We start from the raw sequence: 26,694 nt of genomic DNA, 5'->3' as shown, positions 1-26,694 counted from the left end.
ATGCAAGTTGTTTTTTCAAGAATGGCATTCATATTCATTTGCCTTACGACAGGGCCAGTTAACCCGAGTTTATAATCGGTTTTCAGAGCAATCCCATCAATCCCATTCCATTACGTGTTCCCCTTCAATCTATCCTTTCTTCCCGATTCATCCACCACTCACCCACACGAGTGATGATTTACATTAGCAAATTACCTACTAACTAGCAAGTCTTTTGGATATGCTAATAGAGGAAACAGAAGCATTCAAGGGAAACTAACACAGTCACTGGGAAAACACACTTTCCACACCGGCAGCATTGGAATTCAGGTCGTAGAGCTGGGAGGGAATCTTACTTGAACTGCAGTATTTGAACAAAGTGTTCATGTCTAATTGCTATAAGGGCTGCTGAGATTTAGCAGTTGATTCATAGCACTGGGTACCCAGTTTATGACCTATTTTACAGTATTTATATTACTCCTTCTGTTGAGATTCTGGTCACTGATAATATTGAGATGGGGGTATGAGTTTCTACTAAATAATGAGAAGTGGTTGGACTGCTGATGGAGCAGACGCTGTCACAAGCATAACAAGAATGATACTTGCCAGTTTCAGTTCAAACCTACGTACTTTTACATTCAGGCACAACCTACTCTGTTAGCTGGGCTGCATAGCCCCTCAGCACCCTTGTTATATCTTCCTTGGGAAATGGAACTGATTAAACTAGAATCAGCCCATTTCAGATATTTTAAAGGGCGAAAGATTATTGAAAAAGGATATAGATCAATCAATTTTAAATGAAACATTGAAGGGAGCAATAAAGAATATAGAGAATAAGCAGAGTTATTCTGCGTGGCTGCTGGGTGAAAACGTATGGTAGAGCTTTTACAAAATGCCTCATCGTTTTACTACAGTCAACTCAAAGACCTCTTCAGAGTCTAACCAGGATCCTTTTAAAATTTACAACAAATAAATGTGGTAGACAGTAAGGGATTAAAGAGGTTTCAGAACACCTTCCAGATGAAGCAATAATTTATTACTTTCAATTTGATGCTCACAATCGGGGGACAGGATGACTCTAAGGTCAAGAGCTGTGTTCTCCCTGCCATCAGGAAGGCAAAGCGAGAACACACAGAAAAAATTCACAGACACCTTTGTGACACCAAGGACACGCGGTGCATGTGGCAAGGCATACAAACCATAACTAATTAAGAGTCCACCCTGCGCTTCAATGACAGCGACAGCTCTCTTCATGATAGGCCGAATGCCTTCTATGCACAATTTGACACACTGAATGATGCAACATCGAGGAAAGACTCCTCTCCCCCTAGGAACAGGAAACCTCTCAGGCAGCAGTCAAGGTGAGGAGGATCCCATGTAAAGTTGCAGGGCCAGACAACATGCTTGGTCAGGTGCTGAGGGACTATGCAGCCCAGCTAATAGAGGTCTTAATGAGGTCTTTAATATATCTCTGAAACAATCTACTGTCCCTGCAGACTTCCAGGTAGGCACCATCATTCTGGTGCCCAAGACAGCAACAGTAACTGGCCTAAATGATTACAGCCCAGTGGCACTGACTTCAACAATCATGAAATTCTTTGGGCAGCTGATAATGGATCGTACAAAATCCCACTTTAAAGCTACAATGGACCCTTTTCAGTTCACCTACCGCTCAAACCAGTGCACTGATGATGCTACAACCACAGCCCTCCAACCCATCCTGTTCCACCTAGAAAATGATGCATATGCCAAGATGCTGTTCATCGACTTCAGCTCAGTGTTTAACACGATCATTTCTCAGAGGCTGGTAGGTAAACTGTCCTTGATGGTACTCAAAACCTCTCTCTGTAACTGAATCGTGGATTTCTTGATGGAAATACCCCAGACAGTTCAAATTGGCAGCAACATTTCAAGCTCCATCACACTGAGCACTGGTGCCCCCAGGGCAGTGTGCCCAATACTGCTGACTCATGACTGCACTGCCAGATCCAGCTCAAACCACATCAAGTTTATTGATGATACAACAGTGGTTGGCCTCATCAGCAACAATGATGGGTCGGCATACAGAGTAAAGAGGCTTGTCAAATGGTGCAAGAACATCAACCTGAGTCTCAACGTGGACAAGACAAAGATGATTGTGGACTTCAAGGCGGCACAAGTCAACCACTCTCTATTGCACATTAATGGCTTTGCTGTGGAGAGAGCGAAGACCACAAAGGTCCTTGGTGTGCACATAACAGATGATCTAACCTGGACCCACAATACCACCTCACAAGTCAAGAAGGGACAACAGTGTCTACGCTTTCTGAGAAGATTGAGGTGTGCAAAACTCCGTCCCCATTCTAATAACTTTCCACAGGAGGACCATTGAGTGTCCTATCTGGCTACACCACTGTGTGGTATGGAAGCTGCAAGGCGTCTGCAAGACCTTACAAAGTACTGCAAAAGATGCTGAGAGGATTATCGGGGTTTCTCTTCCCCGTTATTTTTGTAATTTACCTGGAATGTTGCAGACAAAGATCTAGAAGCATTATTGAGGATCCCTACCACCCATCCCACAATCTCTTAGACCCATTACTGTCAGGAAGGAGGTACAGGAGCATTAGGATTAGGACTGCCAGACTGGGCAACACTTTCATCCCTAAGGCTGAGACTAATGAATACCCTGCCACCACCAAGGTCTTGTCACTAGGACAGTCAGCTGTTTACTATTTACTACACTGTTTACTTGTGCTGTACATAAACATGCATTTTCAATTATATTTTATTGACTTATGATAATGTTTTGGTTGATGTGCTGTGTGTGATATGCGCTTTGTGGGTGCACTGTGGTCTCGAGGAACATTCTTTCACTTAGTTGTATATATGTACAGTCAGATGACTATGAACAATGTATCCTCTTCTACATTGGAGAAACTAAAAACAGATTTTACGGCTGCTTGTTACCTTCTAACTAGTTCTCAGGACTGAACAAGCTTCAACCCCTTTCTCAGCCAGCAGCATCAGCACTTGTGTCATTCATTGTCTTAGGAGTTGTACCCTATCACAGACATTTTGTTTGCTCTCTCTTCGATTTTTAACTTTTTCCAGCTCTGACAATTGTTTATCAACTTGAAACTAACTTTTCCTCCCTCCACATCTGCTGCCTGACCTGCTGAGTATTGTTAGTTCATTCTCCATTAATAACATTCTCTGTTATTAACTGGTCTACAAACTTGGTCTGCCTCTTTGAGAGATAGAATATTTCCCAGCTATGATCTGTCGATTTTGTACATTATGACCAATAGCAAAGTAACGAAGCCAGTAAGCTGGAAGGGAACACTGCTTAATGTCTTATATCTTTGTGCATCATACATCCATTTGCTGCTGTAGCTTGAAATTTAACATGATCTGTCTCATTTGTAGAGTTGTGAAAGGAACATGGTTATGGTGCAGAGTAAGAAGAAGATATTTCAGAAAGAGAAAACACTTTTGAACCTACTGCATGCAGTTTGCCTGGTCTATTATATTGCCTTGCTAAGTCAGAGACATCATTCAACACGTTCTAAGGAAATTTTGAAAACTATGCCAAAAAATCCATATCCAGATTTATATTACTTTAACTGCTTTAAAAATTATTTGTGGTTTGGCAGATACATAAATGTCAAAGCCTTGAGGCTTTGAATCCCTCATGCAATGGGTTCATTGTTTGCAACCCAGATGTCTTACAGATTCATCACATTTTTTTAGCTGATGAAACGCTGCAAGTGATGTGGTTTAAAATGAATGTTTTTTAAAAATTGAAGCACCATCCTAAGCTTTTGCCTTTGCGTAGTGAAAATTGCTGAAGATGATTCAAAGGTGAACTTTGATTATTTTCAACAAAAAGTAATCTCCAAGACCATACCATCTAATAATCTTTGTCAAAGCAACAGTATATACAGTAATACAAACAGAAAAATACAGGAAACGTTCAACCAACAAAGCTTTGAAGTCTTTGACTTGAAATGTTAACAGTTTCTTTTAACACAGATGCTTCCTGATCTGCTGATACTTTCCAGCATTTTTGCTTTAAAACAGATTTCCAGAATTGCAATTTTCAAAATTTTCATTAATAGAATCTGTTTTGCACTGACTTTGATTAAATTATGCTCTTCATTGAAAGGTTGGTACACACACAATTTGAAATGAAATGGTAAATATTATGTATTTCAAGACCTAAGCTGATTTAATGACATCTTAATGATCTTATTTATTATTGTGTATAGCTATGACGATAAACATTCATTTTTAGAACAAAAATGTAACAGTGAGAACTACTTGACTTAAAAAAGAACAAATTTTGTCACAAGGCCAAAATATATTAATAACTATGTTAAATAAGTGCATTTGATCCAACAGGGATAGTATCAATTAAAATGGAAATGTTGCACCTCAATGAACAAATACCATAAACTTTATTAGATAATAAAGAAATATGAATGTTGAAAATTTATAATATTTTTGATATTCACAGAAACTGAATGGAAAAAAAGACTAATTAATAGTTCAGATAAAGACTGAAATTCTAATGGAGGCCTGCTGTGTACGTCCAGCCACGTCATCTTACTCTAACATAGATAAGTGCAGTTCTGTTAGAAAAGGCACACAATATATTCACTACATAAATAATAAAACATTTTATTTTAGTCTATTTGAAATTGATCCTGCTAACTTGTTCCCATTCTTTGTTGCAATCTGAAAAGTTTCACTCAATTGATTTACCTTTTATCTATAGAGATCATGCTTAATACAACATGGTAACAAGCCTTTTTACCTCAAGTTTAATGCTGATGCCTTGAAAAGTGCAAGTTAATATTCAACATTTTTAAAGGCCACTTAGGTTACAAGGACATGGGGAAGCACAAATCCCTTCATTATCAGTGGTTACAGAACCAGGAATTGTGATATGCCCCAGCTGCTCATACAACCATTCACTACCTGCTCTCATGGCTGCACATGACCCTGCTCACAGGTGCTACACCTCGCCCAAGGGTGACCTGCAGGCTAGCGGAGGAAAGGAGTGCCTTGTACGTCCTTTGGTAGAGACGTATCTCCAACTGCCACACAACCTATCTACACCTCTCATAATTCTAAACATTTATACAAGGTCATCCCTCATTCTCCTACATTCCAAGGAATAAAGACCTAGCCTGGCCAACCTCTCCTTATAACTCAGATCCCCTAGTCCAGGCAAAATTCTTGTAAATCTGTTCTGCACTCTTTTATTTTAACCACTTTCAGTAACTTTAAAGAGGTTTTCATCTTTGGGATTGATGTTTATGGCTTTGATATTGAAGGAGTCATGTGAAATATTGTTGAGCATGGAAAAGGCCATCACTTTAGAGAATTTTGCTATTTAGTGCGAGGAACTTATTCGTTTTCAAGATTGCTTTATATCCATCAGACTTGAAAGGAGGCAATGCATGAAATTAAACAATAATCTGGCGAAAGTTGACTTTGATAGGTTTGACTGAAACTGCATCTTTTAAGTGGACAGGGTATATGATCATGTCTATCATTAGGAGGAAGGCCCACCAATCTAATTTTTAGAGCACAGCAGATGACATATTTTAGGTCTGAAATTTCGGTTAATGAGCCTGATTTGCTAGCCCCTGCCAGCTTAGAACTTGCTGTAGATGCTGAAAGTGCAAATTCTGATCTTGAATGAGATAACCTGGCATGATAATTACATATTGATGTGCAGTTTGAATCATTCTAAAAGCCTAAAAATAATCAGTATTATTGTCTTTTAACACTTTATAAATGCAAATGAAAAGGAACATCGATCAATAAATTTTAAATGAAAACATTGAAAGGAATTATAAGAGTATACAGACTCAATTTTATGTAATGCTTTGAATATGGCATAGAAGGGGTAATTTCACTTGCCCCATCATTGAAATGTTCCCACAACTCATGGACTTACTTTCAAGAACTCTTTATCTCATGTTTTCGATATTTATTGCTTATTTATCTTTCTCTCTTTTTCTATTTGCAGTTTGTTGTCCTTTGCACACTAGTTGAATGCCCAAGTTGGTGTCGTCTTTCATTGATTCTATTATGGCTGTTATTCTATTATGAATTTACTGAGTATGCCTGCATGAAAATTAATCTCAGGTTTGTATATGGTGACATACATGTACTTTGTTAATAAGTTTACTTTGAATTTTAAAGTAAGCTTCAAAAAAAATGATCATATTCTCTATATATTATGCATTGGCCATTCTTCAACCACAGTAACTAAAGAAAATTCTGCAGACACTAATTTAAAACATAGAAAGCGAATTGCAGCAGACATGGGATGCAATGTAATCGATATTCTGGGTACTGAATTGGAAAGAGTTAAATGAAAAGCTGTAATTTAAGATCTAGTCAAACGTTCCACATTCCATTCTGCAAAAATGTTTGCAAGGTTTCAATTGCTAATATGCAAAACATTTTATCCTGGTGCAGCAGCTTCCAAAGTTATAAGTGAAGAATAAAAAGCAGAATTGAAGGGACAAATCATAGCGTTATGTGATTCCCTCTTAAACCACATCAGATATAAAGAAAACAAAGAATTGTGCTTAGTTTTACTTACCCCAAGTCCACCACAGGGTAGCAGGGCATACATTTTCTGTGTAATAGGACCTAGACAAACATTCCAACACAATACTCTTCAGTCAATGATGAAAGCTGACAGAGGAGTTCACTTTCATTTCTTGACAAGCAATATAAAATCCTTCAATAATATTTAGAATACAAGGCCTGTCAGTAGATGATATTACTTTTCAGGTATTTTCAATTGTCAAAGTGTCCAATTTATAAACCTTCAAGCATTTGTATCCCAACAATGTAAGAAGCTCATTCTGCACAAGAAATCATATAGGAACAGCCTTCTTTAAAACCAGCAAGTAAGTCTAATATGAAAAACTTGATGCAAAGAGAACTCCTAACATGGACAATGAAAATGAAGTTCAACTGCTAATCTTTTGTCAAGTTTATTTTTCATTTGGCCTTTAACTGATGAAGTGCAAATTATGGATTGGTATACATACCTAGCAACTTCTTACTGTCTAGTTTCTGTCTGTTCAGAGGGCTGGTGCCATACAATAATGTGTGATGTTCTGAATGCACAGTTTGAATTTCATCCAAAGTTGCTTTTCTACCTCGGATCCGCTGCAAAAATAAGTACAGAATATTAACTCTTTGAGGTGTGAAACAGCATTTCCTTACCATAATAAGATATGGAGCTTTTAGCAATTTATTCCAATGGATACCTTTAAATTAAAGGTCAAGGTAGTCTCTAACATTTAGAATATTTGCCATGCAAGCTTTTAATTTGTGAGGGTTTTGGAGATATCAGAAAGTGAAAAATCTCTGAATCAGAGGAATTATCATTTAGTTTGTACATGAGAAATTTGCTGGCTGGGAAATGGCAATGACAATAAATACAAGGAAGAAGTTTCCAAATTGATTTGTTTCCTGTGAATAATGGCTTCAAACATGTTCCATAAATATGTATAAATCAGAGACATCAGCAGCATAAGTATTAGTTTTGACATTTATTAGATAGCGTATATGGATACCTCGCAACTAAACACATCACTTCTATGTTGATTTTGAAAGTTCATTATGCTTTCAGGTTCAAACTTCTAAGTTGATTGTTTTACATCCCCGTTTTCCTGTTAATAGTTAAACATCAGAAATTTAAAACTATGACATGCCCTGCAAGCTATCAATGCCACATCTTTTCTCCACTAACAGATAAAACAATTGCGTGTATCTATTGATAAATATTCATTCTGAGATTCACTGCTGTGAGCGGAATGTTAGCAAGATTTTTAAATTGCGGCACAATGACCTTTGCCTTTGGTTATGGCTTCTGAATAGCAATTATTGCAAAATAGAACATCAAAATTTCGTAAGGGTAGAACAATAACTTTTTGTTAAACTACAAAATATATATTAATTCAAATAACGCTTAAATTTAATTTAAACTATTTCAAAGTTGTGCTGTCAATTTCATTTACAGATTTGCTCAACTTTTTTTTATATAAAGTATACAATTTTCTCTTTCCAATGTTCTGTCTTTAATAGTGTTTTAGTGAAATTCTTGTGTGATGAATTCTCATAATGAAGATAAAGTACAATTACAACTATTCCTATATCATTTATGTACAGCTTAGTTACTCTGCTCAGAACAAGAATAATTTACAAAATATAACTAGAACACATATTATCAAGATGTATATGTATTAACTAAATTTGTAAAATGATTTCAACAGGGATCTTACGTTTCAGTCTAACAGAATTTATGTAGTCCAAATAACAGACAAAATACTAAAAAGTGCAAGCAACAAGTTTTAATTTGCAGATCTTCATGTCAGTTATTTAATATAATAAATGTTGCATAAGTACGTAAATAAAACATATGAACATTCTCTAAGTGACAGCACACTACCTCAGCCAGGTTTCCTAATTGACACAATAGCAGGGTATCTAAACTTCACTGTCCAAGAATGTTTCTTCCATTTCTCATCATTTAAGCTTTGTATGTTATTACCTGTATAAGTTTATGGGGCATCTTTGCATTATGTCTCTTTATATATTGTGAAATAAACTAAAACCATTCATTAGATCTTAATCATCAACTCAAAAACATTTTAAACTCCAGGCTTGAGGTTGTACAGGACAATATGCTCAATTTACATTATCCCAATTCTGCCTTTATTTTGAATTGATAGCCGGGGGGGGGGTTGTACTATGTAATAAAGATAAACCACTCGGCAGGATTATGCTTAATCTGACCCACATCTTGCTTTTGCCCCATGCATTATCTCAGAGCCCCACAAAACAAATCAAGTTCCAGGTCTTCCCACTGCAATCACTCTGCGAAACAGAGGCCCATGAGTAGTGACTGGGCCCTGAACACCTTGGTGACCTTTTGATAGCTCATGTTGTCAAGGACCTTTCCAATGGTTCCTAAAAAAATTAGAGACATTCAAAAAGAGTTGATTCAGATAATTAAAATATTTAAAAAAGTTATTTAAAACATATTTAGCTGCTGGAAATTAGGTAAAACATTACCATTAACTGAAATAGAGAAAAACAACCATTTGCTCTGTAAGTGATTGTGGTGGAGACAGATACATCAGGGACTTTCAAGAAACTCTTAGATAGGCACATCAATAAAAAAAAACGGAGGATGATGCTAGTGGAAAGAGTTAGACTGATCTTGGAGAAGGTTAAAAGGTTGGCACAACATTGTGAGCTGAAGGGCCTGTAATGTCCTGTGCTGTTCTGTATACTTTTTCCATCCAGGTTGGGAATCCTGAGCCATGTATGACAGCCAAGTAATGCTGAAGAATTAGATACAAACTATATCCAGCCCTTAGACATGGTGCTGTATTCAGCAGGGGACTGGGGACAGGCACAGGTACTGTGAAAGTGATGACCGGTATAACACAAAAAGTCTTCACAAAGTTGCTAGTTGAAGTGGACACAACCATTGATGATGGATTTTTACAGTACATTAACCCAGGATATATCAGATGATTTTGAACTTTTATTTTTGCTTGCCACTTCTTTCCCAAATTTGTATTTTTATGTGGGTGCTGCAGTTTTGTCTTGATATTTGGATTACACATCATTTCAGACCTGTCAACTGAGTTCATAATGGAAATTTGCAAGTTTTCTTGGTACTTCTCCAAGTTTTAGTAATTTTAAACTTAATGATATTAAATAGTTAGTTAGAAGCTTAGAATTTCTTGCCAGATTCTGCAGCCTCGAAAGAGTTGGCTGGACAATTCATAAGAACTGACAGATAGACTGAGGGGTAATAGGTTCATATTCGATTTGGTAATTGACAATCCTAATCTTAATCCTGAAAGAGGCGAGTTGATGTACAAGTTTTACTGCACAACTGCTCATTCTTGTTGCCCAATACAACTTAAACAAAGGTTTTCAAAAGATCCTCGTCTTCTTTTTAGTTTTGCACAAGGTGGATATTTGCAACAACCAATGAAGTGATCAAGACTTAAAACGTTTAAGTGCAATTATAGACCATTCCAGTAAAGCTGCAAATTGTCATTCAAAGCAAAGTAAATCATATATAGAGCAAAGCAGTTACTTCTTTAAACAGTGAAAAATACCATTGATCAAATTTCAGTTTTGGATTAGATCAGTGTTGTCTGTTGTTGTACATTTCACTCCTTTTCAGGTGCAGGTCCACATTTCCAAATTAATCAGTTTTGAGATTTTTTGGCCTGCAAACAGAATCTTCAAATAAAATTCAGGTTGTTTGTTCATAATGATTATTTCAGGGTCAGAGTTAAAATGCTAACATTTGCAAATTGAAACAACCCTCTGTTATTCATTCACTTCTGGGAAACTGTACTTAACTAATGTACAAACATATTTTTGGAAGGAATAAACCATAGTCAACAGTTCCCCTGGCTTTCTTACCTCGCACTTGTTGATTAACCCTGTTTCCTGAAGCCTAGACCAGATGCTCTGTATTCTTCCTGCATGCTCGGGATGGTTGTTAGTATTCCCACAAGTGCACTGGTGTTTCAGCATAAATGTATCATAAACCAAACCTACAGAGGAGCAAATTTAACAGAAAGAGGAAAGATTAAAAGCATCATGTAACTCACTTTACTTACTTATTTAACTGTGCAACATGTATGAATCAGTCACATAATATAGATTGATGGTCAGATTAATGAACAACCTGGGACACTATTTAAATATAGCTGGTGCACAATTTGTAGATTTTATTGACTGCTTCTTGTTCCACAGATGCTTCCTAGCATCAAGTACTTTGATTTTAAGCAATACAAAGTTAACAATATTGCTTTTGTATTGAACTATAAACCGGAAGAAACGATGGTGAAGAACAAGACAGTACTGTTGAATTTATAGTATATGTGGCAATATTGACAACCACTCATCCAGTTATTCACCCTTTCTCATCGGAGGACAGAGAGACACACACTTAAGGGTATATAGACTATTGAGATACTATTTGGAACTTGATAAAACAAAACATGAGAAAGCCATATAATGCAGATGCTAAAGGAGGTCATAATATACTGTTTAGTGAAACATAACATATAGCCAAAGACCATTTTGGAGAATAGCTTCCCCACGAAATGCAACAGATAACTTGTTCAACAATAAGAACTTCTGCCTTGCTGGGTGCTAACATATGACTAGGCCACTGAGAGAAAATAGTGATTCTGATTAGTTCTTTCATTGCTTCAAGGTATCCAACGTAAGATAGAGAAAAGTAATGAAAGCCTTCAAGTTTTAGAAGACTGTATTGCAAAGATATTGTCAAACTAACTCTGGAGTATACAGGTCTAAAAGCAACTTGATAGACAGTTGTGATGTCTGGAAGTCTATTCTACCAAGTCAAAATTCCATACCCGTCAGCAGACATTGTTTGTGCACGTCAAAGTGGCTACCTCCTTTCGTGCAGCTACCTGAGATTATCTAAAGTGAGAGTCCATCTTTGAGTGTCAGGTTGCATTCTGCATTGTCATGCTTTGTTGTGGCTCTACAAGAGGGAAGACTATTATGAGAAATGTGTTACAGTCAGTGATTAATGTTTAATAATAGTATCGTCATGCTTAGGTGTTGGGTTTATTCTGGAAGAAGTTCAATGACCTAAAAAAGCAGGTCTTAATATAGCCCTTATTCTCTTCTAACAATACTTTCAGCTCCCTCTCTTACAACCGTCAGGATAAATCATAATAGTGTACCATAATGTATCTTTCAGAAAAAAAATCACGTTTGCTTTATTCCTAACACACATTAATAAGTATTTTCTTTTCACATCCTATTATTTGCGCATTCAGGAATTATTTCCACACAACACACTTAAGATACAGCTTTAATTTCATTACCTTGCCTACCTCATTTAATTTTGCTTCTTTTCCAGCTTGCTGGGAGTCTGTGGCTAAACTCTTGTAACTCTACTTGACATTTCAACAGCTACACACCAACTCGTGTTTTCTTTCTCCAGAACAAGACTACATTTATTGTGAAAGATTACAAAACATATCAGCTCTTATCCAGATGGCAAGGATATCCTGGGTAGTTAAGGCCTGGAAAAAGCTATGCTAACTAGGACGTTGATGTTGGGTTTCTGATGAGGGAATATCCAAATTATTTTCACCTTGGCAAGTATGCAAGTTTCACAAATTTTAGCTGCATATTGAATTATTGGCATTATTACCTGCTATAGCACAGAGCTTGCAATGCTCCTAAATTGGTAAACACTTAGTCATCTTGTTTATTGCAGTCTTCCAAAACACACTTTGACATAACCCAGTACAGTACAGCACAGAAGCTGACTCTGCATAAGTGGGCTATCTGAACCACTTTCACAATCAATGAGTCTTTGCACTCATGGTCTATCAAAGCTATGTATGACCTTTGACACAACCATACAGCAACAATTGAGACATGTGTTAAAGATATAAAACACTTAACTATTATTTTAGATTTAAAACTATGAAAACACATTTCACAGACTAAAAATCAATCTCAAACACTGAATATAGTCCAATGCACAACTCTTTAACTCCTCAATTTTCTTCTGGCAGCCTATTTCCCCTAGTGGGGACCACAATGGCTTCAGTAGGTTTAACCTGACACATGCTCAATAGGTAGGTTTTACAACCCAAGAGCTAGCAGTCTGTGTAAGCTCATGCTGTTGTTTCGGGTTCCACAAGTAGTCGATTGGCACTGAAACACAAGGACAGCGATAGAAATCAGTGGTGGATGCCAAGGGCTGGAAACCAGGATTTCTGCTGGGATCTCGAGGCAAGTCCTGGTAATAAGAGCTAACATAGTAGCACAAGGTCTACCCCAGTGTTAATCCTGATGGGGCTTTGTGCAGGATTTTAAGACTGAGACATAAGCAGTTCATACCTGTTACTGTTATGAATTATACCTGGGCTATTCAGAGGGATGTACAAGCCTTTATGTAAAAATGACCTCATGTAACTATCTTGGTATATTGATGGATTGTTCAAATACAGAAATGCTTGAGCATCCAGGATAAAATGATGATGATAGAAACGTGGATACACTGCACAATCCTAATACTGCAATAAGGGATTAGTTGGTCATTAACAGTGGTAGTACTCCCAATTCATACTGTAAATGCTGTCTATTGTCCCAGCTGTGAGATCTGTCTGCAGTTAATAAATTCATGGAGAGGAGGGAAAACAATTGCTACTCAAAACTGCCAACCGTTATTCCATTGACAATTAAGATTAGTAGGACAAAAAGAGCAACACTGACCTGGTTAATGCAGGTTTATACAGTAGACAGACAGACAAGAAGATGCCTTCTTCAAAGTCACTAAGGCTCCTTACCAAAACCACATATCCTTCCTTATGTGGGAAGATGCTACTTAAGTAAAGGGTTGCGGGAATACTAACAGGTAGTACAGCAAAATATAGCCCCTGGTTCACCAGGTTCTGTAAGAGTGCAAGTAGAAGTGTGCTTTTTGATGTGCTACTCTTCACACAGACAAAGGAAACTAACTCTTGGCTTAGCCATTTAATATACAGGACATGGCCTCCTTCAAGAAATCCCTTTAATTTGTTTTTCATCCTTTTACAGCTGCCCTTTAAACAGGCTATGAGAATCCTGTTAGCTTTCTTACTCAAAGCTTTCCCTCAATCCAAAACAAAAATATTGGTAGACCCAAAGTAGAAAGAGCTCAGGGGCGAAGACAAAAACAAAATCAGAAAGTTGCAATTCCCGATTTGTCATTCTGCAATCCAACAGTACCACTTAACAGATCCTTTGATGAATTGCTTCTATTTTTATATTGCTTCAGAGGCACTGAGAACGAACTCATTTAACCTCACTGGTAGGTTAAGTACTGGCTAGGTCATTGACAATTCATTTCAAATTCTGTTACAGGCTGCTCCAATTTGTACACACAAAGTCCCCGTTAATCTTTGGCGGACACTTCAACTTAATAAATTAGTGAAAGGCCAAATGCAGCCATTTTAACCACCCAACCACCACACCAAACAATTCGAATTGGATGCACACTGTTGCATTTGTTTCATTTGTCTGTTCCTTACTCATCTATGATGAGAACCTGATAGGATTTTCCATCATGTACTAAAGGAAAGCAGGTTTCATGACTATTTGAGTAGTAATATACAAAGTAACCATATTCATAAAGAATTTGAATATGAATTTAAAAAACTGCTGTCATTTATTAAAATGAATCATTGAAGATCATTAAGCTCATCTGCAAGCAATTCTAGTCCAAGAGTTCTGTGAACTCTGTATCCATGCAATTCACAACTTCTATGGATTTCGGACTCCTTTCACCCCATCAATTGCGCCTGGACCCCAAGTTCTGAGACCTCTTTCCTAATCTCTCCGCCTTTCTCATTAAATTCCACCCCCTTGATCACGGTTTCTCTAACAATACCTTATCTTTTGCCTCGGTGTCAATATTGTTGTGATTATATAATCTATGCATATGGGATGTCTTACTACATTCAAGGCATGATATAAATGTAAATTTGGAATATTGGTACAGAAACTGCTTTTGATTAACTTCTCTTATTAAATAGAACATGTGATATTAAGATGAAGGATTGGTCTATGGTCATACTTAGGTGAGAGAAGATTTTATGAAAACCATCAAGACATTGGTAAGATGCGACGGAGTTTTGATGCACTAAACTTAACCAATGTGCATTATTCGTGCAAATAAATTCGCCTTGTAGATATTGTCACCACACCCATTGCTCATCAGTCATCTTTCACCGTTGGGAATAATCACCAGCAGCCTTCCCAGCGTAACACATGGGACATTTTTTTTTTTCTCTGTTAAGATATGAAGGACACATGCTTTCACAACTTGTGTGGCAATGCTATGTATGTAATGCAACATCCAGCCTTGGCAGACATCAAAATCTTTCATTTTCATCATGAAATGAAATACTTAATTACAACAAAATTGTACACAACCATAAACTGTCATTGACAATGTCCAGAAAAGATTCATGAAGTAGTAGGAAGAAAATTGTGTTGGAATGTTCCAAGTAATCATAGCATAATCTGACCAAAGAAATTAGAAACAAAATAATCAAAGACAAGAATGGGTAACACAACAAAGTGAATTATTTCCATTCAACAGAACTTGCATGAACAGTGATAATGCTTCTAAAACACATGAATACAATTAGAAAAAAATTAGCAGCTGATAGCTTTATTTAGATTGCTGCCGACAGATAATGTTATTATTAGAGGGTTATTCTGTAACTGAAGCAAGTTGCTTTCATCTTTGATTGGTAATTCCATACATTGTGATCAATATCATCATTTAAATGCAAAGTCTAATTACAATTCCACTTGTTAGGTACTTTGAGGGTCAATTCTGCTACATTTCAAGAAATTCAAAGAAAAGCAGCTGCAAGTCTGATATCTCAATCATTTACATTAATATAAATCCCTAACATTTGAATGGTTTATTTTTCATATACTTGCTCCCAATAAATTCTTCCAAAGAATCACCTAGAAATTAGGTCATACAGTACTACATTGGTCCTGAGCAATTTACAAATGCTGTTCAATAATGAATTTTTCTGTCCTTTCACATCGCCCCAGAAATTCAACTAGACACTTGCCATCAAGTCACACTCACAAGGGAGAAATGATTCTTCATTTATATCATGCTCCTTTTCCAGCATTCCAAGAAGAGGTGTGAAAAATTAGATCAAGAAGTCCTTGAAGCAACAATTATTTGGTACTTATGGGACAAGTTATTCATCATCCACTTTCTGACTGCCACTCAATTTCTACACCAAACTATTATCCCTTGGAATTCCCTCCTAGCCCCATCCCACCAGTGGCAAAAGCCCACCTACCAGAAAATAGGTCTCACTGCTACCTTCTAACTTGTCTCAAGGCTAATGCATTGACTCACCAGTTACCAACATCAAAATCTTGAATTCCCCAACTCAACAGTCTTCATCATCCACAATAGCTCCTGACTTATTTCACCTACCAACTTCTCTGGCGAATCACGAATTTCTACCATTCCCCCAATGATTAGCCCAGGCTGATCACAACATTCACTGATTTCCTTCCAACCCTCTGATTGGTCTAGGCCCAATTCCCTACAACCCACTAATCAGCACCCTCAAATCCCTAATTAGCTCAAGACATACCTCACAATCTACTGATTTTGCCTTTTCACCTCATCCTGACCCTTCAATCACTCCTTTTCCCATTAAGTCGGCTAAGTGACATCCCTAATCTTTCAATAAGCTTGGTGAGCTTGTGATATGCCCATCTCCCGAACCCTTTATTTGTCTATTAAGTAATCACCATGTGACCTTCGAATCTGAACCTGATATCCTTCTTGCCCTTGGACACTTCCAAGGTCCAGATTGGGTCTATGACTACAAAGTTTCATTTCACAAAATGTGCAAAAACAATCCAGTTTTCAAATTTGATAATGTTTACAGTTTTTTTTTTTAAGTTTGTGGGAACTGGCCCACAACCAAATTTCTAGGTCTATTGTCTTCTAACTAATTCACATTAGCGCAGATGTTACTTTGAGATCTTGAAGCTATTTCTGAGGTTTCCTTACCAGTAGTGAAAAGGTGCTTGACAGGTTTCTCAGTACTAGGATTTTTTAAGTTTGCAGTTGCTGGAGAGGACTGGGCTCTGCAGAGTGGTTGATGCCTGTCCGTCACAGACATGCTTCCCATAGCTACAGAAGCCTGATACACATGAAGCTTTTGCATGCGCTGCTGGTCCAAGAATTGCTGCTGTAAAAATTGAAAACAAAACGCTGAACTTACTTTTTATTACAATAAAAAATGCAAATAAAGATAGTTCAAGTAAAAAAAAATTAAATCACTGAAAGTTTTAAGAGAAAAAAAGTACTTTCTCCAGGGTCGATGAAATGAAAAAAAAACAGGCCTTTCTCTTCATCTGGTTCACTATAACAACAAACATATGGATTTTTCAAAGTTGCTTTTCTTTCCACACTTGACATCTTACAACTTTTGAATTATTTCTTTATTAAATAACCTTGTGTTATTGGTATCCTTACCTAATGTTTAAAGATCAACGTTCTCTCAAAGAACACCATTATCTGGACCTACATGTTTTGTTTTAACCCAGATACATAAATCCATAATGATAGTTTTTATTTCTCTCAAAATTATTTTCCATTTTCTCTAGATGAAGGTGTGGAAATGATGCTGCTCTTTAACAGTTGTATTAGTACAAATATAAGTGACAAGGAACACTATTATACCTATTGAACATTCTTTTCTTTGGGGATTTTGTAATACTTAACTTCTTCCAAAAGTCAGAGCAAGGTTAGAAGATTCATAATTGCAAGCTATTTGCGCCATGTAAGTAAAAACTAATCAAACTAGGGTTTCCACATTTATCCCTAGGAAACCAAAGCATCATTTTATTTAAGCATTAACTGAACCCTTGTAATGATGTTTAAGACTCAAATAAGATAACTTAATTGATACTTTCTATCATGCAGTTTATCAGAAGGGTACCTTAATTTTTTTTTTTGAGATACAGCACAGAATAGGCCCTTCCAGCCCTTCAAGCCCAGCAACCCTGATTTAACCTCAACTTAATCAAGGGACAATTTACAATGGGCAATTAACCTACTAACTGGTGTGTCTTTGGACTGTGGAAGGAAACTAGCGCACCTGAGGAAAACCCATGCCTGAGGACGTACAGACTCCTTACTGATGACGTCAGAACTGAACTCTGCACTTCGACGCCTAGCTGTAACAGTGTTGCATTAACTGCTATGCTACTGTAGCACCCAAGGTTGGACTGACAGTCAGATTTCTGTCTGGTAAGGAAACAATATAAGTAACAAACATCGACCCCCCCCCTTAAATTTTGTCTTTGTTCCTTTATTCTGCTTAGAGCTTTTGTTGACAATCATGTCAAGAGCTAGAGTTTACCTTATATAGAAAATATTTATGCAATTTTTGGCTGACTGCACCTTTATGCAGAAAGAGGTCATTCTAACCCTTTCACTAGACTATAAAACAGGTTAGGTTTGGATACTTACCAAATCTGAATGAGATATTATCCTACTCGTTATTTGTAGGAAGTTTTGCATTTAAAAAAAAGATTTGTGGCTAAAGCAGATTGCTAACTCCTTTTCCTTAAAATTCATCCCTTCCTAAATCTGCCTTAAATCCAATTACTGCAGGAAGACCTATTGAGCAACATTATAACACACAGAAAATGCCTAAAGCAAATCAGCATTTATCATAAACCTTTTTAGCTGCTGTCAAAAGCAGGAAATCTGAAAAGATGATTCGCTGTTTCTGAAGGAAGACATTTGATGTAAATACTAGATCCTTTGTACTCAGAGGTTGGAGGCCAAAATATCATATGAAAAAAATCAGTTGCCTTTTTCATTATGTTGGGAAAAAAATTGAGTTTGTGGCCAAGTCTTTTGAAGAATGCCAAAAGTCAGTGACAGACATCTTAAAATTCCCCAGTCTATTTATCCAATATGTTTACTTAGGAGACACTATAAGCTAACTTTGAAAATATTTTAATATTGCCAACAGGACAATGTCAGACAGCAAAGAATAAAACAAAAAAGCATCTGTTCCATATAAACTGCTTAGACCTACATACCAACATAGAAGGGAAAGGCAGTGACAGCCTTTCCACACAGAAGGGAATTCCACCCAAAGAATGTTACTTGAGATTGTTCATTTTCTCACTTACTGAATATATGTAGCTTTCTTGACATTATACTTAAGGATGCATGGGATTTTATTTGCTCCAATTAACTCTTTTCCCTGTATCTTTTCACTTGTGTGGCAAACATACACAGCTGTATAATTACAAAAGAGCAGTTTTCTATTAATATCATTTAATGATCTTTATTTTTTTGACTTCCAAAAAATTAACAATCTCAACATCAGGTCAAAGTATGACAGCAGTTTTTCATTTAATATGCAAATAATTACAGCTATTTAGAAACATGTCATTTCAGTTCTGGAATTTAGGCTCCATTCCAAGTCAGGAGAAAGATTTAAAAAGATCCTCAACTTGCTGGTGGTTCAAAGAATTAGAACCAAATTGAATTTGATTAGATGCAAACCTCTTTTGCTGGTTACAAATGTACAGCATATATAATTAAACTTCCAATTCTAATAAGCCTGCAGTGACATTCTCAAGGATTTTTAAGATGATGCATAATATATTTCTTACTACACTTGCAGAGAAAATTTAAAGAAATGTTGATTTAGTTTTGAACAAATGATAGGAGTACCCATTCAGTCACTCAAGTTATTCAATTAGAACATGACTGATCAGTATCACAATTCCATTTACCCAACTGCTCTCTGTACCCTTTAGTCCTTGTACCTAACAAAAAAGTTACCAGTCTCAGTTTGAGGTTTTCTACTGACATAGACCTGACAGGTTTTTAGAGGAGCTCCAGACTTCCATCACCTATCTGTGAAGAAATATTTCCTGACATTACCTTGACCATGCTGAGGAAGGACTTTATATAATTTTTTTAAAACCAGTCACTGAAGGATATGATTTTGCTATCTGTCGAATTAAATATTCCAGTCACTTAAACACATGCCTTACCTTTCAGAGCAAATAACCTTGTCTATGTGATATTTCTTGTTTACCATTTTGGTGAATGGATGCTTTAACCACTCCAAGGTCAATACATCCTCTCAGAGTCATAGAGTCATACAGCATGGAAGCAGGCACTTTGGCCCAACTCATTCATGCTGACCAACACGCCCATCTAAACTACTCCTACTTGCCCAGATTTAGCTCATGTCCCTCTAAACCTTTCCTATCCATGAACCTGCTCCCACTGGTCTCTTTTAAACCTTTCCCCTCACACCTTAAATCAATGATCTCTAGTTTCTGATACCTTTTCACTGGGGACAAAGATTGGTGCATTCACCTGATCTCATGATTTCATATACATCAACTTTGTCACCACTCAGTCTCTTATATTCCAATGAATAATGTCTGCCCAATCCCTCCCTATAACTCAGGTCCTCAACATTCACTGGGGTACTCACAGTTGAAGGTACAACTCTCAGTCGAGAATTATAGACAATTAAATACCGGTTCGCATCTCTAATGTCCTTCAGATTACACATTTTCACACTTTAATGGAGATTCTCAGGTTGATCAGGTATTAAATACAGTCAATTCTCCATTGGAAAAGGAAATATATGAAGCACACCCAGTGGATTCCATCAGATTAAGTGATAAATTCTTACAAGTACTGGTCACTAAAAACTACCTCAGCTGGAGAGATTTGTGGAATTAAAAGTAAACAACATGCATCTATTTACTTCAAGGGCGATTTTTTTTCTTAAGTCAAAACTGTAAGGAGACATGTATATTTACTTGCAGCTTTTGCTTCTATTTTCTCAACATTACAGCCAAGACTCGCTATTATGACATAACCAAAAGTATATGGCCTGAAACGTCTTTTCCATAGATGCTGCCTGATCTGCTGAGTTCCTCCAGCATTTTGTGTGTGTTGTATATCCTTGACTGATCCACTGCAATTTTCAATATTACAAACCATTTTTTCTGTAATTCAGAAATGAACAATTTCAATGAGGGTCAATTATTTTTATTTAAAGATACAGCACAGAATTGGCCCTTCAAGCTGCACTACCCAGCAACTCCCAATTTAACCCTAGCCTTATCATGGGACAATTTATAATGACCAATTAACCTACTGATCCATTCAGCTTTGGACTGTGGAAGGAAATGGGAGCACCCAGAAGAAATCCACACAATCGTGGGGAGGAGGTATAGACTCCTTATAGATGACGTCAGAATTGAACTCTGAACTCCATCACCCTGAGCTGTAAAAATGTCCTGCTAACTGCTATGCTACCAATTATAACATGAACATTTATTTACTGTCTTCTCCTGTGTATTTACAATGGTATAGAATCAATTTCCTGCATCCAATGACTAGATTTGATGGCGGTGAAATATCTGACTAGATTTGATGGCTGTGAAATATCAATGGATGCTACATTGCTTGACAAAGTGTTTTGCAAGTGTCAATAGAAGAGATTTACCTCCCCAGTTCCCAAAGCAAATCTCTTAAGTGGGCTCCCACAATGAACTGGCAGGTGCATTCTGAAAGGCAATGCTTTGGTTTGATTACTGTGGAGAGAATACATGCACACAGTTTTCTTTTTGAAGACTGGTTGTCTTTTGAAAACTGTTGAAAAAAAATTAAACACTGCTTCAAAAATTAAAACCAGGCATAAGTTAGGAAACACTTATTTCAAGAAAGCAACAGCAATTTGGATTTTTTCCCCTGCAACTGACCATTTTATTATGCAAATTGGTAAGTTTAAAGATAAGATTAATAATGGGGCTAGAATTCTGTTCCTCAAAGTTTACATGTGACCTATCCAGAATCCCATCACATTTATTAGAAACTTGACTAGTTTCAAATTCCATGTCCTTCAAGAGAAACTACATTACTTTGCTGGCAGTGTTAATTAGTTTACCAATTATGATGATTTAATGATTTGTTCATTCTTTGACCTAAATCTGGTCTGTCCCACCCATTGCACTTTATATTGACTGGTCTCTAGTCAAGAAGTCTTTATCTCGCTTCTCTTTTGCATACAAAGATAACATTAGCTATCTGTCTTGTTTCTTCAAAGGAACTTTTGTATATATTGTACATATAAAGTGGTGCTTCTGAATTTCCTTCTTTTACTTCCCCTAGACTTGGAACTTCTAATCATCTTCCTATTTTCTTAGTTTCAATTTCAATACATTACATTCTCAAGTCAACTACAAATTTCTTTAATGATAAATTACTTGTTTTTGAATATTTCTGCTATTTTCCATTACCAGTATGTTAACTTTATTCATTGGTTTTTAGCTGTTCATTTCCTCCTATATTTTTCTTTTTGTTATTTGTGCATCCATAGAAGAGTTTATTTCTTTTATCCCCTTTCATAGCGAGATTTTATACTTTTACTTTGGCTCCCTGATTAAGTGTTCATGACCTTTCCTCTATTCTTTAAGCACCTGTACTTTCGTCCTAGCTTTAGATCAACTGCCTCCATATTCTGTTGTATAACTACTAAAATAAAGTATTGCTATACAGTTGAAAATCAGCGTCATTCAGAGAACAGCAACATTGTACCTATTTCTGCTTGCCTCAGCAACTGTGGGGAAATTCAACCATTGACTTTTTGTTATGATTATTTGCTCTATTTCAGAATAAAACTTCCCTAAAATGATGTCAACAGAAGAACAAAATGCAAAATCTGTCTCCAGTGAGACTTTCTGGTCTGCAAAACACATTCTTAATTACTCAGGGAACCAATAGGTTTTATAAATGCTTTTTCCCTAGAACCACACAACTTAGCTGGTTAATATTGAAAATACGTTCGTCTTCATAACTTCAAGTGTGCCTGAACTACTTGCCAGCGGATGTCATGATCATGATTACACACTCAGCTTCCTTAGAATCATTCCAAACTCCTGTTGGTGATCTCTGCCCATCTCATGGTTTCTTGTTCAATACTGTATTAAGAAGGTCACCTTAGCTGCACACTCAAGGAGACTTCATCTCTTAATGCTTGAACCCAGCAGGCAGAGCAGACATGAAGAGTTGCATCCATTGCAGGCTTTCCCAAAGTGGAAATTGTCATGCAGTATAACTTCTTTTACATACTTTCCTGGTAACCTCATATTAGAAGCATTTGGCTGTTAGCCACTGTGGTTCTCCATGATCCCCATGGATAAAAAGCACTATTATGCACACACCATTTTTCACCTAGCCTGATCAAGGACCTTTGCTTTTGACTGGGGGCACTCATCCATCATTGTGACAATTATTCATTTAGTAGCAGCAACTCCTTGAAGCTGAAGGAGTGTGCTGTTGTAAATCAGATCATAGTGTACATGAGTGAGGCTAAATTCTGGCAGCTAGGAGAACTTTCCTATTTTCCAAAAACTATGAAAGCTGAGCTATCTCCTTAAACTGCTACAGTTCACACAAGACCAGATATCCTCCAATATCTTGCAGCAAATGACTTGCTTAATACCCAGAAGCCTATCTACTTTCTATAGAGCACAAGTCAAAGGAGTGATAGAATACTTCTCACTTGCCTGGACAAGTGCAACTCCAACTACAGTGAAGAAGCTAAACATCATTTAGGAGAAAGTAGCCAGCTTGATTTGCATCTCACCCACCCTCAATATTTATTCCTTTCAACGCCACTGTTGAAAAGTGACTTAAAATATATTGCCACTGTTTCAATATTGATGAGGTTAACGGATTCCCTACCCAGAACCATTGAGAGAAAACCCTCAACAGAAGGGCTGCCATAGTTTCCTCCTTCCGAAGATCAATTTTGTATGATGGTCTTGCCAGTGATGCTCACATCTTAAACAATGAAGAAATAAAGGCATGTATAGTGAAGGTGCACAGTGGAGGGAGGTGTAATTGGACTCTTGTTGAGATGGTCATTACCTGCACTTGCCTGTGCCAAATATCACTTATCAGGTTTTCTAACTCAAAAGTTCAAAATTGAAAGAGAATTTTATTATCAAAATATCAACATATACTACCTTGAGATTCATTTTATTGCAGGCATTTATAGTATAACAAAGAAATAAAAAAGCAATGAAAAACTATGCACGAACAAAGACTAAAAAACAACCAATGTGCAACAGAAGATAAACCGTGCAAATACAAAAAACTAGGTAAATAAATAAATAATACTGAGAACATGAGTTGTAGAAACCTTGAAATTGAAAGTCCTTGAAGGGTTGTGGAATCAGTTCAGAGCTGAGGGGAATGAAGCTATCCATACTGTTTCAGGACCCTGATGATTGAAGGGTAATAACTGTTTCTGAACCTTGTGGTGTGGGACCTATGGCTCCTGTACTTCTTTCCCGATGGCAACAGCCAGAAGACAGCATGGCCTGGATGGTGGGGGTACGTAATGATGGATGCTGCTTTCTTGTGGCAGTCCTCCTTGTAGATATACTCTTTGGTGGGGAGGACTTTGCCTGTGATGGACTGAGCTGTATCCACCACTTTTCAAAAGCTTTTCTGTTCAAGGGCATTGGTGTTTCCATATCAGGCCATGATGCAATCAGTCAGGATACTCTCCACTGCGCACTTATAGAAGTGCGTCAAAGTTTTAGATGACATGCTGAATTTGCGCAGACTTTTAAGAAAGTAGAGGTGCTGTTGTGCCTTCTTTGTAAAGGCACTTACGTGCTGGTCACAGGACAGACCCTCTGATATGATAATGCCAAGGAATTTAAAGTTATTTGCTCATGCTACCACATCCTTCCAATAACAAGCTTTCACATCAAACGATGTAATATATCATTCTTACCTTAACCACCTTATTCATCCATTCTACTGCATTCTAGCATCTATAGATTCGCAGTCTAAGGACATCCAGTTTCTTTAACCTTTCAGCATCCTATTACTCACAATACATTCCTGTGCTTCATTTGCTCTCCCCAAAATGTACTACCCAAATTCTCTAGAAGGAAATTAAGTTGCAACATACACTTTAGATATCTTCCTGCAATCTGTAGCTTTCTTTCTTATTATCAATTACATTCATATTTTTGTGCCATCTACAACGACTAAACATGGTCCTCACATTTAAAATTAACTGAATGGTCTTTTAACAATCTGTTACTCAGCCCTTGAAAATCCCCCTATTGATTTCCAGTCATCATAGCACCTGCTGACAATTGCCTTTTGCTCCATGTCATTGAAACAATTCTGGATCTACTTGCCAGTCTCCCTTGGAAAATATGGACTTTTACTTTTCTGACAATCTGCCATGTGAGACCTCCTCAAAAACCTCACTGAAATTTACCAGACTATTGAAAACATTAACCTCACTGAACCTCCTTAGGCTTGTTAATAAAGGTTGTTAGACATTTCCTTCCCCCCTCCATTTTACTTTGACTTGTACAGTCTTTCAGAACTGCCCACTTATAATATTAGGCTAACTGGTTGGCCCACAGTTATACAATCTATCTCTGGCTCCATTGCTGAACATAGATAGCACATTTACAGCCTTATAGTCCTCCAGTACCATAACTATAGCTAGAGGATTGGAAAAAGAAATTCCAAGCCCCTGTTATTTCCTTTCTTCCTTTCTCATGATAGATGGAGGCAAATTTCATCCAAGATTTCAAAGATACTTGCTTAATAATTTATCAAAGTTGCTGGTGAACGCAGCAGGCCAGGCAGCATCTCTAGGTAGAGGTACAGTCGACGTTTCGGGCCGAGACCCTTCATCAGGACTAACTGAAGGAAGAGCTAGTAAGAGATTTGAAAGTGGGAGGGGGAGGGGAGATCCAAAATGATTGGAGAAGACAGGAGGGGGAGGGATGGAGCCAGCTGCTGCGTTCACCAGCAACTTTGATGTGTGTTGCTTGAATTTCCAGCATCTGCAGAATTCCTCGTGTTTGCGTTCTTAATAATTTATCCATTTTCAAGCGTACTATGTCTCTTAACATTTTCATTCACTACTTTAATTCTGTCCATTACTCTGCACTTCAACAACTCTGCATTGTTCTTGTAAAGAAAAAGGTGACAAAGCACTTATTAAGATCCATACATAAATCTTGCATCACTATGAATACAAATTCAATTTGTTCCAATATACTGGGTCTCCGAGAAATCAAATTTTCAACATTATACAAATATTTTATCTGTAAAAATCACATTTGGTACCATTTCTGGATCAAATCATACTAACCAGGAAATGTGACTGGGTACATATGTGTGAATGATGTGATTTTGGCATCAGGAACACAGGTGATGATAATAATTTGGAACATACTGTAGATACGCTTTCCTAGGGGCAATATCGAGAAATTCTTGAAGCGGAAGCAATTAAAAAAAATGAACCAAGAAGATGGGATTGCCTTACAGACCCAAAAATCACTAGAATTCAGAATAATACCAGTGATCTTTTTGAAATGTACTAGATTCTGAATGGACTTGACAGGATGGATAAGAATGTATTGCCTTTTAAAGCAAGCTGGAACTTAAGGAGCATAATTTTAGACGAAGGGGTTGCCAATTCACAAATCTGAAATTCTCTACCTGTGGGTGCTGCACAGGTTCAGTCATTGAGTATCAGCCAAGGTAGACAGATTTTTGGGATCAAGAAGGAAGTTAGCGTGGAGACTAAGATCAGATTAGCAATGAGCTTAATAAATGGTGGAACAGACTTGCAGGGCTGGGTGGTCTCTTCCTACTCTTACATCTTATGCTCTATAGAATTCATCCTAGCTCAACATCAATACACTTTTCTATCCTGTTTCTCTCATAGATGTGCAATCTTCCAATAAGAAATAGACTATCAAATGTAAAACTTAAACTATTAAACATAATAAAATCAATTAAATTTGCTTGCATATTGCACATATAGAAATGATTGCACTGAATAAAATGCTGCATCTGCTTGAACTTTGCTCAAAAATATCTTGTTCTGTATTTTGGAAAACCAATGGTAGTTATTTTGTTACCCAGTGAAATCATCTCATAATCAACTCCAGACATCCAATTTTAAACACTGCTTCATACTGTATCAAAATAATTCAAAGGAAATGTTTTAAGCAATGCTCTCCTGCCAC

At 37.0% G+C, this 26,694-nt stretch overlaps 1 protein-coding gene across 9 annotated transcripts in view; it reads right to left on the bottom strand.

The window, feature by feature from the left end:
• Positions 1-26,694, bottom strand: part of hdac5 (histone deacetylase 5) — a 338,912-nt gene that overhangs the window by 39,410 nt on the left and 272,808 nt on the right. For 6 of the 9 annotated variants that reach the window (XM_072249379.1, XM_072249378.1, XM_072249377.1 and 3 more), the window contains 4 exons: positions 16,625-16,805; positions 10,447-10,580; positions 7,038-7,158; positions 6,581-6,630 (listed from right to left, as the gene is read on the bottom strand). In XM_072249379.1, the coding sequence (XP_072105480.1) occupies positions 6,581-6,630; positions 7,038-7,158; positions 10,447-10,580; positions 16,625-16,805 (486 nt within the window). Of the gene's footprint in view, positions 1-6,580; positions 6,631-7,037; positions 7,159-7,950; positions 8,965-10,446; positions 10,581-16,624; positions 16,806-26,694 lie in introns of those variants that run through there. The other 3 variants (XM_072249374.1, XM_072249380.1, XM_072249382.1) reach the window with 3 other exon arrangements.

The sequence above is a fragment of the Mobula birostris genome, chromosome X (assembly GCF_030028105.1).
Source record: "Mobula birostris isolate sMobBir1 chromosome X, sMobBir1.hap1, whole genome shotgun sequence".
Lineage (NCBI taxonomy): Eukaryota > Metazoa > Chordata > Chondrichthyes > Myliobatiformes > Myliobatidae > Mobula > Mobula birostris.
The sequence above is the reverse complement of the archived record's forward strand: the minus strand, read 5'-3'. Positions and strand labels throughout refer to the sequence as shown.